The following is a 15,408-nucleotide window of genomic DNA, read 5'->3' on the forward strand; positions in this document are numbered from 1 at the left end:
CCTGCTGGTCAACACTTTACTGCAAGTATTATTTGTGAAGTATAGGAAACAGCTATTTGAAAGCTTTAAGAGAAGTTTACATTCATTTAAAAGCTTCACTCCTACGTGCATCTACTTGGGAGTAAGCCCTGTTGAATAAATGAGACTTGCTCCCGAGCGAATATGCATGGATTGAGGCTGCATCTGACATTTTTTCTTTTCACTTGCTCTTCTCTAGAAAGCGTATACAAGATGGTCCTTTGTTGTTGTTTTATTAGCCTAGAATTCCTCTGAGAGCCTGGTGCACCATCTTCTTCACTTTTTTAGTCATACCTGCTAGTTGTAAGAGTGGAGTGCTGGGGCTGATGGGAATTGTAGTACAAAACATCAAGGGTATGAGGTTCAGGAGGGCTGGCCTAGGTGCTAAATGATTGATCTGTCTCAGTGATCCCTTATATAAATCATGTTAAATGTTTGTCTCCTGCCCCTGCCTTTCCTCCAGCGATCTGAAATTTGGCTGAACTAATTATGCTTATGTAAAATGCCTATTTGGATCCTTTTATTATTGACTAGCCTTTTTGTATGCCTTAACCAATAAATACTTTATGTTGTTGACAAAGTTCAAGTGGCTGTGGGTGCTACGTCATGTTCAATTGCATTTGCCCCCTTTTTGGCAAGAGGTGTAAATTCTGGAATCTGGGACAACAGCTGTCTAAAAACTGCATGAGGATGACAGAGGTGTAGAAGGAGGGGAAAGCAAGACAGTGGGGGGGACGGTCCTTAACTGGAAGCTTCTTTAAGAAGACGCCCATCCACTGTTAGTCACAAGAGTGTGCCATCTTGCAACTTTTGAAATAGCCCCTAAAGAAGCACAAAGTTTCTTTGCTGGGGCTAAACATACACGAATTGGTTCACAAATGAATGTGTAACTACAATTTATACATTTACCTAAATTAACGGTTCCTTGGATAAAGCAAGACAGGTTAACTTTTTAAGAAGTCCAGTAAGGCAGCTCACACTTTCAGATCTCATATCAAGCAGTTTATTGCAGACAAATTCATAAAAAGCACAAAACAGCTTTAGTTGAGGAAAGAGACAACTACTGATCAACTAAGACTCTTCCAACTTGGAAGGAGGCCTGTGTATCTCTAATGATGGTTTTGAGACTTACGTTTTTAATATTACCAAGTAAGGAATAAGACACAGGCTGTAGTAATAATGATTAAAGTTAATCTGCAGTGAATTCTCTTAATGCCTGATAAAATACTCTAACCAGTCAAAAATGCAACTGCCGCAACACCAATCCACAATTTAATACTACTTGCAGCAACTTGCATTTCTGGTTTTGGTATTGTGGGCCATTATTAGCTCTACTGACCAGAACTAGTGAAGTGCATGTCATTCTGCTGACTACCCAGTACAGGCTATAAACAGCAGTTCAAGATGGCAGAAAGCAGTCTATAGAATTGTAGTGTTGGAAGGGATCCCAAGGGTCATCTAGTCCAACCCCCTGCAATGCAGGAATCTTTTGCCCAACTTGGGGCTGAAACCCACGACTGAGATTAAGAGTCCCATGCTCTCCCAACTGAATGGTCATTTTGAGTACAAGAACATTAGAAGTTGCTGTCTACTAGGTCAGCCTGTTTACCCAACTAGCTCACTGCTGCTTCCTCTGACAGGCAGAGAAGCTCTCCATAATCTTTTCCTTCACCTGCTGTCTGCATGCAAAGTATGTGATCTAACACTGAACTACAGTGTCTCCCCATAAAAAAAAAATCAGAAAAGTTAAAAAGGGCACTGCATCGTATCATCAGGGAGGCATACAACAACGCAGGGCAGTTCTGAAAACGTTTGTCAGGTGCTGTCCAGTTAGTTGACCAGCCAGGAAATAGGATCAGCTTCTTTTGTGAACTTTTCCTGGGCAAGACTACCAAAACAATAAACCAATAGGAACCTTGGAAGCTGCCTTGTACTGAGTTCCTTGTATTGTTCCACTTGGCTCAGTAATAATCCTTTTCCTGTGGCCTAGTTGGCCTAATCTTCATGCCACATTGTGACACCTCTGCTGGCTTCACAGCAAGAGTGTAAGCATTCATAGACCTATCTCCCCTGCATTGATCTGATTCTGAACTGGTGCTCTTTTTCTATAGGAAATAAGAAGAAAGGTGAAAATGGAGGGGAAAGGTGGAATCCTTGTGGGTTTTTCCTGAGACCAGAGCACAACAATGGAGTTTAATATATAATCTTGATCTTTTGCAGCCATGAAACGGGGAGGGACATCCCGAATCATTTGAGGAGAATCGGGATTGAGGCGAAGGACCCGCAGCTGGAAGTAGAATTACTTATCTATCTTAACATAAATTGTCTATACTGACTGGCGGCAGCTCTCCATGGTTTCAAGCAGGAGTCTCTCCCGGCCCTACCTATGGGTGCTGGGTATTGAACCTGGGGGTTTCTGCATGCGAAGCAGATGTTCATCCATGGAGCTACAGTCCTTCCCAAGTAAGCTACGGTATGTTTCTTCTTGCATAGCTTTTATTCATTTCAGTGGAGATTTGCAAATCAGAAGTTCCGAGAAGACTAAGCCCTATAGCTGCAAAACCAGCAGGGTTAAAATATAAAAACTGTTCCCTTCTTATGAAGTTTTTTTAAAGACTGGCATTTGAATTTCTTCACCATAGTAATCAGCCGGTTGTTACTGTGAAGAAAAATGCACTAAATGCATTCAAATGACACAATTAACAGCCTTATTCATTCAAGGTTCATTGTATAATAAAAGCTATAAAAATAGAGTTTGGTTACCCCTAAACATATACACAAAATCTGCACAAAACCCTACCCCATGGCTAGACATAATTAACTTGCTAGATTAAGCAGCACTGTCAAACATAAGGCTTCCAGTGGTATCATTTACAGCAGCACAGGAATTCTTCAGTGTTGCTTTCTTCTAAATGAGCAACCTGGAAAGAAACAGCACCGTACATGAGCTCCAAAGAGCTTATAAAGACTGCAAACAGTGACATGAAAATCAAAGCTCCTACTTGTTAAAAAAAAAAAACAACCAGCAGATGTTTGTGTTTGTAAATATCCAAGTGTGCAGAGCTTCCCTTGTCAAATTGTTCTCATTGGGAAACTTGCATTAATGCTTATATTCTCTCGTCTCCCTGTAGGGATTCCCCCCACCCCCTGCCAAAATGACTGATCTTTATATCTTATTCTCAGTTCCCTTTAAAGAAATTTAACTCTCACTGTCCCCTACCATGCCATCCTAGTGCATTATCTCCCATAATTGAACTGCACTGCGTTAATTTACCTTTAGAATATTTTTACCTATTGAAATGCAGAGTAGCTAAACAACTAGGAAATATTTCGGTTAAGAATTTTAACTTCAACGGCACCTCAGGACTTTTAATGGTTCTGGGAATTTTGCCAAGCTGCAATTCTGCCAGTTAAAAACCTCATTTAACATTGAATCCATTTGCTCATCTAGGTTTTTAAGAACCCTTGCATTGTGATTCAACTTTAGTCACACTAGAATGGACAGAATTTTAAGAAATGGTGTATTCCGCTAACTTTCCATCCAGTGGCAATTTCTGCTAAGTGTGTGTGGACTGGTTAGCATTCCAGAAAACTTGAGTTTTCTAGCCAGCCACGCCCTACATCCAAGGCCCTGCCTTATAGACTTATTATATGCTTTTCCTCAAGTGCTGATGCCCCACTTTGTTTCTGAGAAGAATTTTAATGTTGTGCTCTAAATTCCGCCAAAAAAACCCTACCCTTCAATGGTTAAAGATGTTTGAGTATATTTCCAGATGCATGCCCAATCGTTAACATTAAAGCTGTTTTGTGCAGAACTGAGCAAACCAATCTGCCACATACAGAGTCAGACCATTGATCTATCTACCCCAATATTTACTCTTCTGTTCGTGGTTTCAGGCACAGGTTTTTCTTGGCTCTGCTACCAAAAAGCCATTAATTGAAGATGACAGGGACTGAAGCTAATACTTTATGCGTGTGTTGAATCAATGAACTATGGGTAATCCCCATGGCTCTAGAACAGCCTTCCCAAATCTGGTGCCCACCGTATGTTCCCCGTAAGTCCCAGCCAGCAGATTGGGAAATACTGAAGTCTACAAATACATTAGGAGATAAAATCAACAATTTATTTCAACACATAGACTGCAGAATAAGCTGCCTGTGTTAATGAATATTAAGGTCATGGCATAAATGGTGTATCTACACAGAAGAAGCCTGATTAAAGGAGCAAGGTGTTTTCCCCTACCTTCTGTGAGTCTGGCTTTGCCTCCTGTTGGTTGGCACAAGACAGTCGAGCATCCTACACAGGGCACCACTATCTGAGCGTGGCTGAACACCGTGGTGATCTTGTAGCATCCTGAATTTTTAAAAGCATATATTTTTCATTCCAATGGACATACACACTGATACTACACCGAGTGTCCAACATATTACCTAATGCTAGACTGGGATGTCAAATAATGTGCATTGCCCTCTAAGGTCTTCTAAGTTTCTTGCCCTCTGTGTTACAATTAGTACAAGCGAGTTGGGTTTTTTAAGGCCACCAAGTGCTGTCCATAACTGAGAGCTGCCTTGAATCTGGATCTCTTCCTCTGTATTTAATTTCATAAAAATAGAAATGTTCTGAAGTTGTTCTCAGAGTGTGTGCCAATGGTTAGACAGTCATTGTATTTCAGATACAGTGCTCATTTATGAAGAGAAAGGAAGAGACTCTTAAACTTAATGAGTTTCTCAGTTAAGCCCATGAGAAAAAATGGGTTTTTGTATATGTGTTTTAAGACCTCTTAATGGTGTCACACAGACCACAGATGTTTACAGTTCCAAAAACAAAAATAGAACTTTTCAAAGAAATGCAACAAGCCTCACACCTTAAGAAAACCAAAGGGTGCATGTATGATTTTACAAACAACGTTTGGCCCTACTGTTAAATTAATTGTAGAAATAGATGGTGGGATTGTAGTCACCAACAAGCTGAACATGAGTCAGCAGTGTTAAACTGCTTGAAAAAAGACTGATGCTATTTTAAGCTATATTAATAAAAACTATTGTCACAAGAAGTGACATCAACTTTGTTCTGCACTAGTCAGACCTCAATTGAAGTACTGTGTTTAGATCTGGGAAACACACTTTAAGAAAAACTGGAATGAGTTCAGAGGAGGACAGTGGGGATGGTCAAGGTATAGGAAATGACTCCTATGAGGAAGGTTGAAGTACTGGGTATTGTTGAGCCTGGAGAAGACAATACATGATCATGCTCTTTAAATACCTGAAGAGCTGGCAAATAGAAGGTAAAGATTTGTCCTCTTGCTGCAGCAAGTGAGAGGATGTCAGATACAACATTTTCTTTTCTTTTTTTAAAAAAGATTTTATTATTTTCCATATGCATATATAAAAGAACAAAACATACACAAATACAATGAAAATACAGAATACAATAAACAATAAACAAATCAAACAAAAACACAATAAACATAAGAAAAACATATACAAACCTGTCTAAACACTTATCTTTATCTCGTTCTTATTCTATCTTCTAGGCATAGAGGACTTCCCCCACACCCTCCACTGCATTGTTAATCCAAATATACTTTAGGTAGCTATAACTATTAACCATCTTATTTGTCCTTAGATTCCTTTATTAAAAGCATAGATCTTAGTCTATTCTCAAATCTTTAGACATTCTTATTTGTATCATATACTGTAAAATTCTTACCAAAACTTTAACTTAAGTTTATCTAGCTAAAGCCTGTTCAACAGCTAGTTCTGCTCAGATATTCAATTTTACACCATTAACTAAGTAGTCCTTAAATTTCTTCCAATCCTTCGACACCTTCTCCTCCCTCTGGTCTCGGATTCTCGCGGTCAGTTCGGCAAGCTCCATGTATTCCATTAACTTCATCTGCCATTCTTCCACCGTTGGGATCTCTTCACCCTTCCAATTTCTTGCCAATAAAATTCTAGCTGCTGTTGTGGCATACATAAAAAATACTCTATCTTGACTGGGTATCTGTTCGTTGGTCATGCTCAAAAGGAAAGCCTCTGGTTTCTTACTAAAGGTAATTTTCATTACCTTTTTAAGTTCATTGTAAATCTTATCCCAGAAGGCTTTAACCCTTGGGCATGTCCACCACATATGATAAAAGGTACCTTCCACTGATTTACATTTCCAGCACATATTGGTCATTGACGGATTCATCTTAGCAATCTTAACTGGTGTTAAATACCATCTATAAAGCATTTTCATAATGTTTTCTCTTAAATTATTACAAGCTGTAAATTTGATACCTTCCTTCCACAGTCTTTCCCAGTCCTCCAACATGATGTTGTGTCCCACATCCTTTGCCCAATCTATCATTGTTGATTTAACCATTTCATCTTTCGTATGCCACTCTAGCAACAAGTTATACATTTTGGAAAGGTTTTTTGAATTCGATTCAATTAGCTCTGTTTCCAGTTTTGATTTTTCAACTTGAAAACCAATCTTCTTGTCTGCTTTAAAAATCTCATAAATTTGATGGTATTGCAGCCAGTCGGTGACCTCGCTTTTTACCTGATCATAACCTTTCAATTTAAACGCTTCACCTTCCTGCTGCAATATATCTGCATATCTCAACCATCTTGCAGACATATTAGGTCTCTTATAGGCCTTGGCCTCGACCGGTGAAATCCATCTAGGGGTCTTTCTCTCTAACAAGTCTTTATATCTCAACCAAACCTGATACAAGGCTTTTCTAACAATATGATTTTTAAAAGTCTTGTGGACCTTAGCCTTGTCGTACCAAAGATAAGCATGCCAACCGAACATGTTATCAAAGCCTTCCAGATCCAACACATCAGTATTTTCCAGTTTAAACCAGTCTTTCAACCAGCAAAAGGCCGCCGCTTCAAAATAAATCTTTAAGTCCGGCAAAGAAAAGCCTCCTCTCTCTTTAGAGTCCGTTAAAATCTTAAACTTAATTCTTGGCTTTTTTCCTTGCCATATAAATTTTGATAGGTCCTTTTGCCATATCTTGAAACAGTCCAACTTATCTAAAATTGGAATGGCTTGAAATAAAAACAGCATCCTTGGTAAGACATTCATCTTCACAGCAGCTATTCTGCCCATTAGTGAAAGTTTCAATCTTGTCCATATCTCTAAGTCTTTTTTTATCTCAGTCCACAACTTCTCGTAATTGTCCTTGTACAGGTTCAGGTTTTTTGCAGTGAGGTTGATCCCTAGATATTTTACTTTCTTAGCAAAGTTGAGGCCAGTAAGTTCTTGTAACTCATGTATTTGTTCTGTTTTCATATTTTTAGTCAGCACTTTGGTCTTCTGTTTATTAAGTTTGAAGCCGGCTACATGCCCAAATCAGATACAACATTTTCATCCTTAGCCAATTTAGCCTTAAAAAGCCAATTTCAAAAGCACAAACTAGATATGTAGGCAGCAGGCTGAACAATATAAGAAACCTCATTATGCTTAGGGGTAAGTCCCACCAAGTTCAGTGGGACTAGATAAGTATGCAAGACTACTGAACATTTTTTTAAGGACTCAGGAGTAAATTAATTCTTCAGTAAATCAGCGTTATTTGTTGCTCATTGGGATGTTGAAGCAGGTAAGGCAAAAAGTGGATTAATTACAATTCATTCTCGAGGAATCTGCTTCTTTTTTTATCCCCGGGAACCGATAAATGATAAAAGTAATGAAGAAATTTACACAGATCCACTGCATGTGCCTTTTCAGTATTTTTACTCCAGGGGAGAAGAGGTTAATACGTAAATCCAAGTGGCAGGCCATTATCTCTTATTGCAGTCTTTGCCAATCTGGTGTCCTCCAGGTGTTTTGGAAACCTATATTGCCAAAGGCTGTCTTACTACAAGTTTTCTGTGGTCCTTTACAGGAAAGAACACTTTAAAGAATAGTTACCTGGACACTTGACATCCATGAAGTAGGAATTTGGACTCTGGACCAGACGTTTCTTTTTGTGTTTTCTCTTTTCCTCCTCTAGGGATGGGTGAATTAAGTCTCTGGTCAGCTGTGTGAGATATTAGGGAGTTATTGCCATGAGTACAACAAAGCAGAGTTTGTTAAATTTGCTGAAAGGGGTGTTTTCTACTGAATATTATTAATTATCGTTTTATTTATTTATTTATATCTCACTTTTTCCTGCAAGGATTATTTCATTTATATCCCACCTTTCCTCCAAGGGCCTCAAGGTGGCATACATTTAATCCCCACAACAACTTTGTGAGGTAGGTTAGGCTGAGAGGCAGTGACTGTAGTGTCCCAAGGTCACCCAGTGAGCTTCAGCCCCAATGAGTGGGAATTTGAACCCTTGTCTCCCTAATCCTAGTCCACCTATATTGGGTATTTCTCTCAGGGCTCCCCAAACCATTTACGGTAGGTGCCCAAGGCACAAAAATCCAAATGGCAACAACACAGGGCACAATCCCCCAAAACAACAGTTGGGGACCCCAAGATCTCCAAGCCTGATCTTTCTACTCCTCACTCTACAATCCACAATGTCATCCAGCCTGTGCCCACTGCTGCCTCTAGTTACCTCTTCCCACATTTTCCACCAAGAACTAACATCACAAGAACACTTATGGGTATGAGCAATGGTTCCCAATTAGGGGTCCACAGAGAACGCACCCAGGAGGTCTGCAGCCCCATCCCTTGCCACTCCAACTAAATTTGTGTCATTTTTTGCATGGTAATATCACACATTTTATGGTCTGTATTTGTTGTTGTTGTTGTTGTTCAGTCGTTCAGTCGTGTCCGACTCTTCGTGACCCCATGGACCAGAGCACGCCAGGCACGCCTATCCTTCACTGCCTCCCGCAGTTTGGCCAAACTCATGTTAGTAGCTTCGAGAACACTGTCCAACCATCTCATCCTCTGTCGTCCCCTTCTCCTTGTGCCCTCCATCTTTCCCAACATCAGGGTCTTTTCCAGGGAGTCTTCTCTTCTCATGAGGTGGCCAAAGTACTGGAGCCTCAACTGCAGGATCTGTCCTTCTAGTGAGCACTCAGGGCTGATTTCTTTGAGAATGGATAGGTTTGATCTTCTTGCAGTCCATGGGACTCTCAAGAGTCTCCTCCAGCACCATAATTCAAAAGCATCAATTCTTCGGCGATCAGCCTTCTTTATGGTCCAGCTCTCACTTCCATACATTACTACTGGGAAAACCATAGCTTTAACTATACGGACCTTTGTCGGCAAGGTGATGTCTTTGCTTTTTAAGATGCTGTCTAGGTTTGTCATTGCTTTTCTCCCAAGAAGCAGGCGTCTTCTAATTTCGTGACTGCTGTCACCATCTGCAGTGATCGTGGAACCCAAAAGAGTGAAATCTCTCACTGCCTCCATTTCTTCCCCTTCTATTTGCCAGGAGGTGATGGGACCAGTGGCCATGATCTTAGTTTTTTTGATGTTGAGCTTCAGACCATATTTTGCGCTCTCCTCTTTCACCCTCATTAAAAGGTTCTTTAATTCCTCCTCACTTTCTGCCATCAAGGTAGTGTCATCAGCATATCTGAGGTTGTTGATATTTTTTCCGGCAATCTTAATTCCGGTTTGGGATTCATCCAGTCCAGCCTTTCGCATGATGAATTCTGCATATAAGTTAAATAAGCAGGGAGACAATATACAGCCTTGTCGTACTCCTTTCCCAATTTTGAACCAATCAGTTGTTCCATATCCAGTTCTAACTGTAGCTTCTTGTCCCACATAGAGATTTCTCAGGAGACAAATGAGGTGATCCGGCACTCCCATTTCTTTAAGAACTTGCCATAGTTTGTTGTGGTCGACACAGTCAAATGCTTTTGTGTAGTCAATGAAGCAGAAGTAGATGTTTTTCTGGAACTCTCTAGCTTTCTCCATAATCCAGCGCATGTTTGCAATTTGGTCTCTGGTTCCTCTGCCCCTTCGAAATCCAGCTTGCACTTCTGGGAGTTCTCGGTCCACATACTGCTTAAGCCTGCCTTGTAGAATTTTAAGCATAACCTTGCTAGCGTGTGAAATGAGTGCAATTGTGCGGTAGTTGGAGCATTCTTTGGCACTGCCCTTCTTTGGGATTGGGATGTAGACTGATCTTCTCCAATCCTCTGGCCACTGCTGAGTTTTCCAAACTTGCTGGCATATTGAGTGTAGCACCTTAACAGCATCATCTTTTAAAATTTTAAATAGTTCAGCTGGAATATCATCACTTCCACTGGCCTTGTTGTTAGCCAGGCTTTCTAAGGCCCATTTGACTTCACTCTCCAGGATGTCTGGCTCAAGGTCAGCAACCACATTACCTGGGGTGTATGAGACCTCCATATCTTTCTGGTATAATTCCTCTGTGTATTCTTGCCACCTCTTCTTGATGTCTTCTGCTTCTGTTAGGTCCTTTCCACTTTTGTCCTTAATTGTGGTAATCTTTGTACGAAATGTTCCTTTCATATCTCCAATTTTCTTGAACAAATCTCTGGTTTTCCCCATTCTGTTATTTTCCTCTATTTCTTTGCATTGCTCGTTTAGAAAGGCCCTTTTGTCTCTCCTTGCTATTCTTTGGAAATCTGCATTCAATTTTCTGTGTCTTTCACGATCTCCCTCGCATTTTGCTTGCCTTCTCTCCCCCGCTATTTGTAAGGCCTCATTGGACAGCCACTTTGCTTTCTTGCATTTCTTTTTCATTGGGATGGTTTTCGTTGCTGTCTCCTGTATAATGTTACGAGCCTCCATCCACAGTTCTTCAGGCACTCTATCCACCAAATCTAAATCCTTAAACCTGTTCTTCACTTCAACTGTGTATTCATAAGGGATTTGATTTAGATTGAGTCTTACTGGCCCAGTGGTTTTTCCTACTTTCTTCAGTTTAAGCTGGAATTTTGCTATAAGAAGCTGGTGATCTGAGCCACAGTCAGCTCCAGGTCTTGTTTTTGCTGAGTGTATAGAGCTTCTCCATCTTTGGCTGCAGAGAATATAATCAATCTGATTTCGATGTTGCCCATCTGGTGATGTCCATGTGTAGAGTCGTCTCTTGTGTTGTTGGAAAAGAGTGTTTGTGATGACCAGCTTGTTCTCTTGACAGAACTCTATTAGCCTTTGCCCTGCTTCATTTTGAACTCCAAGGCCAAACTTGCCAGTTGTTCCTTTTATCTCTTGACTCCCTACTTTAGCATTCCAATCCCCTATAATGAGAAGAACATCCTTCTTTGGTGTCATTTCTATAAGGTGTTGTAAGTCTTCATAGAACTGATCAATTTCAGTTTCTTCAGCACTGGTAGTTGGTGCATAAACTTGGATTACTGTGATGTTAAAAGGTCTGCCTTGGATTCGTATCGAGATCATTCTATCATTTTTGAAATTGCATCCCAGTACAGCTTTCGCCACTCTTTTGTTGACTATGAGGGCCACTCCATTTCTTTTACGGGATTCCTGCCCGCAGTAGTAGATATGATAGTTATCTGAACTGAATTCGCCCATTCCCGTCCATTTTAGTTCACTGATGCCTAGGATGTCAATGTTTATTCTTGCCATCTCATTTTTGACCACATCCAGCTTACCAAGGTTCATGGTTCTTACATTCCAGGTTCCTATGCAATACTTTTCTTTACAGCATTGGACTTTCCTTTCACTTCCAGGCATATCAGCAACTGAACGTCCTTTCGGCTTTGGCCCAGCCGCTTCATCAGCTCTGGATCTACTTGTACTTGTCCTCCGCTCTTCCCCAGTAGCATGTTGGACGCCTTCCGACCTGAGGGGCTCATCTTCCAGCGTCATATCTTTTATATGCCTGTTGTCTTTGTCCATGGAGTTTTCTTGGCAGGGATACTGGAGCGGCTTGCCAGTTCCTTCTCCAGGTGGATCACGTTTGGTCCAAACTCTCCACTATGACCTGTCCTTCTTGACCTGTCCATAGCTTCCCTGAGTAATTCAAGCCCCTTCGCCACGACAAGGCAGTGATCCATGAAGGGGATCTGTATTGGGGATCTGTATGGTCTGTATTAGCACTGTGTGATTTTTCAATATATTGGCCAAAATTGGTTTTGAAATCACACCGCAATAAGAATTTTGACCTGACAACACACAGCAATATATCAAGGCACTGTTGATATCACACAATACTCTCAGCTGATAACACTGCTGATAACTGCTGCTGATTTGAGAACAGGGCAGCTTATCACCCTCACTTCAAGGCACCATGGCACTACCTTCCCCTGGTACTGAGGCGGAGCTAGTCAGCAGGAAAGCAGGAGTAGCCACAGTGGATATGCATCTTCGCTGAAGGCAGCTTGATGTGACTCCATTTCCTCTCCTCCCTCCACCCATCCTATCACCATGGCTGCTCCTTCCCTCATCCCCCACGCTAATCTCCAATTTCAGACATTGTTATATATTGGAATACTGTGATGTTTAGTTGCTGATATACCACGATGTTGAAAAGCAGGTATCACTCAGCTCTAGTCTGGTTTTTAGTATACCTAAAATCCTTTGCTTATTAGATGCTACTCCATACTTTGTTCAGAAAATTGCTTTGCAAAGGTAACTATCATTGGCTTTTGAAAAATAGGGGGTCCTAAGTTATTAGCTAATTAGGAACCACTGGGTTAGAGCATTCACCATATGGCAACAGCCTTTGTGTGCTGAATTTGCTCAATACTATATTGACTTCATTGTAAACAGAAGAAGTCCCAGATCCTGGAAAGAGTGCATTGAATAACTAAAAGGTGGGGGGGGGGGTGAGAGAGAGAGATGTCTCTCCTTGGACAGCCTGTTGTGGATTCTAAAATTAGCCACTGTAACACCAGTAGGTGCCTGTGAAAGGTGATGATGAAAGGAATAAGCTGACTCTAAGGAAAATAACTTTGAAGATTACCATCTGCCTGCACCAAGTGCCTCAAAATGCAGGATGGGAAAATTAAACTGAAAAGCATACTAGAAAACTGTAAAATACCTGAGCTAGATGCCAAAGTGAAAGGAGGCCACATACTCCCTGCACCACCAGGCCATCTGCTCAGTTATTTAGCTATATTCCTCCTATATGCACCCCTATTCTGACACTGAATTCTGAGACTCCAGGGAGCTCTGGTGCTTCCACCACTGTGATCCACACAGGTAAAGAGTAACAGCTTCACATCACAGCTGGACCCTGCCTGGCTAGGAATCCATATGCCACATCGCATTAAAGGGGAAGAGTGTGGTGGTGGGGAGGCAGAAAGAGCTGCCTGGTTTCGCAGCTGGCCTGTGGCAAGGAGTCCGTGGGCACCGGGAATTCCTCTCCAGGGAAAGGGTCTGGTGATCCCGGTGCTGGGTTTGGGATCAATGCATTTGACCTGTCATGGGGGCGGGGACGTTGATCGTAGCGAAGTGTTTGTGTGTGGCTATAAACTGCTACGAGGGTGCGCAGAAAGTAGAAGCAGCAAGTGCTTTTTTTTTTTTTTACACTCCCCCCACACCGTAAATGTCCTGCTCCACCCCCGCCCATAAACGGAGTGGAACATCCCACACACCCCTTCCCACCTATTAGGGAATGGGACAACCCGCCCCCTCCACCGCTCCCTGACAGGCAGAGCCGAGGGGGATTCTCTCCTCTTTCTGCCCCCTTCCACCCATTAACCCTTGACGCGCCGCCGCCCGCGTTCAGTACGGCACCCACTCACGGGCATGTTGCTGGTTCGCCGTTGCTTCTCCTCCCTTCCAGCCGGAAGCGGCCTCCGCGTGAGGCGAGCGAGAGCGAGCCTTTCCTTCCCCGCGTCCCCAAACACGCGCAGATACAAACACAGGGCGCGTGACGCACGCGAGAAGCCCCGCCTCTCGTGTCTGCGGACACGCCCACTTCCTCGAGACCATCTAGGAGCCAAAGCTCCGTGGTTTGGAGAGGGGTGTTTTGGCTTTTCGAAGGCACGGTGAACCCCCTCCCCCTCCCCAACAGTACTTCTGTGTTGTCAGGATTCAACCTCAAACCGTTAGCCGCCATTCGTCCTCCATATTTCTTTTTTTGTCAATTGAAAAGCAGATTTCAAGGACTCTGGGCATAATAAAGCTGGCCCCATGCAAAGACATTGCCATTATCATGGAGCACATTTATGCATATTACATATAAAGGTAAAGGGACCCCTGACCATTAGGTCCAGTCACAGACGACTCTGGGTTGTGTGCTCATCTTGCGTTACTGGCCGAGAAAGCTGGTGTACAGCTTCTGGGTCATGTGGCCAGCATGACAAAGCTGCTTCTGGCGAACCAGAGCAGAAGAAGAAGAAGAAGAGTTTGGATTTGATATCCCGCTTTTCACTACCCGAAGGAGTCTCAAAGCGGCTAACATTCTCCTTTCCCTTCCTCCCCCACAACAAACACTCTGTGAGGTGAGTGGGGCTGAGAGACTTCAGAGAAGTGTGACTAGCCCAAGGTCACCCAGCAGCTGCATGTGGAGGAGTGCAGACACGAACCCGGTTCCCCAGATTACGAGTCTGCCGCTCTTAACCACTACACCAAACTGGCTCTCCCCCACGCCGTTTACCTTCCCGCCAGAGCGGTACCTATTTATCTACTTGCACTTTTGAAGTGCTTTCAAACTGCTAGGTTGGCAGGAGCAGGGACTGAGCAACGGGAGCTCACCCCGTCACGGGGATTCGAACCACCACCGACCTTCTGATCAGCAAGCCCTAGGCTCTGTGGTTTAAATAATACTCCAGTAGAGAGATTTAAGGGGTCTCTATTTCTTATAACACATTTTGATAGGACTAGAACAAAATTTCTTCTGTGGTTCCATCAGCCCAGGAAAGAGAGGAGGCAAGCAGCTAACCATCTCTCTAAACAAAGCAGAAAGATATAGTACAGCTGCCTTAAGAGTCTGTTTCCAGCTCCTAATTGGATAGGGTTTGCAAAGCAGAAATATAGAGGAAACTGAGATAACTTAATTTTGTTCATAGGTAATTCCAGTCTGAACATTTATCAAAGCCTAGTGTTTTTGGAAAAAAAGGCAGTGCTTTGACATGATTGAACATCACATACACACTTTCCTGGGAATAAACCCCATTAAATGCATGCATAGGATTGTGATATAGTACATCAATAGTTCTCTTCCCTCCTAACCAAGAAAGCCCAATATTTTGGGAGGGGGAGGGTTTAAGTTATTTTTAAATCATTATTCATAGTGGTGGGGGTGGTTTCCCCTAATCTGATTATTTATGTTTGTCTAAAACAATTAACCTATTTAGTTTTAGTGCTCCATTGTCAGACCATTTTAGCAGTAATCTGATTAAGTCTTACAATAACCACTCGAAAAATTCTATTTAATTACTCCCAACCCCCCATTTGGGCACTGAAATGAAGAAGCAGAATTGCCTTGACCACTTCCTCTTAGGAATAGGAATAGGAATAGGAATAGGAATAATTTAGTTCCGGCGGCTGGCGCCATGATGGATGGTCGT

The 15,408-nt window shown here is 42.2% G+C and overlaps 1 protein-coding gene across 1 annotated transcript; it reads right to left on the reverse strand.

Moving 5' to 3' along the window:
* Positions 1-1,745: 1,745 nt before the first annotated feature.
* RPS27L (ribosomal protein S27 like) lies at positions 1,746-13,706 on the reverse strand. The gene is made up of 4 exons (XM_033167395.1): positions 13,639-13,706; positions 7,922-8,030; positions 4,262-4,372; positions 1,746-2,939 (listed from the first exon to the last, which is right to left on the reverse strand). The coding sequence occupies exons 1-4, from the start codon at positions 13,642-13,644 to the stop codon at positions 2,911-2,913; spliced, it is 255 nt and encodes an 84-aa protein (XP_033023286.1). The 5' UTR covers positions 13,645-13,706; the 3' UTR covers positions 1,746-2,910.
* Positions 13,707-15,408: the final 1,702 nt, after the last annotated feature.

Source organism: Lacerta agilis, chromosome 13 (assembly GCF_009819535.1).
Source record: "Lacerta agilis isolate rLacAgi1 chromosome 13, rLacAgi1.pri, whole genome shotgun sequence".
Lineage (NCBI taxonomy): Eukaryota > Metazoa > Chordata > Lepidosauria > Squamata > Lacertidae > Lacerta > Lacerta agilis.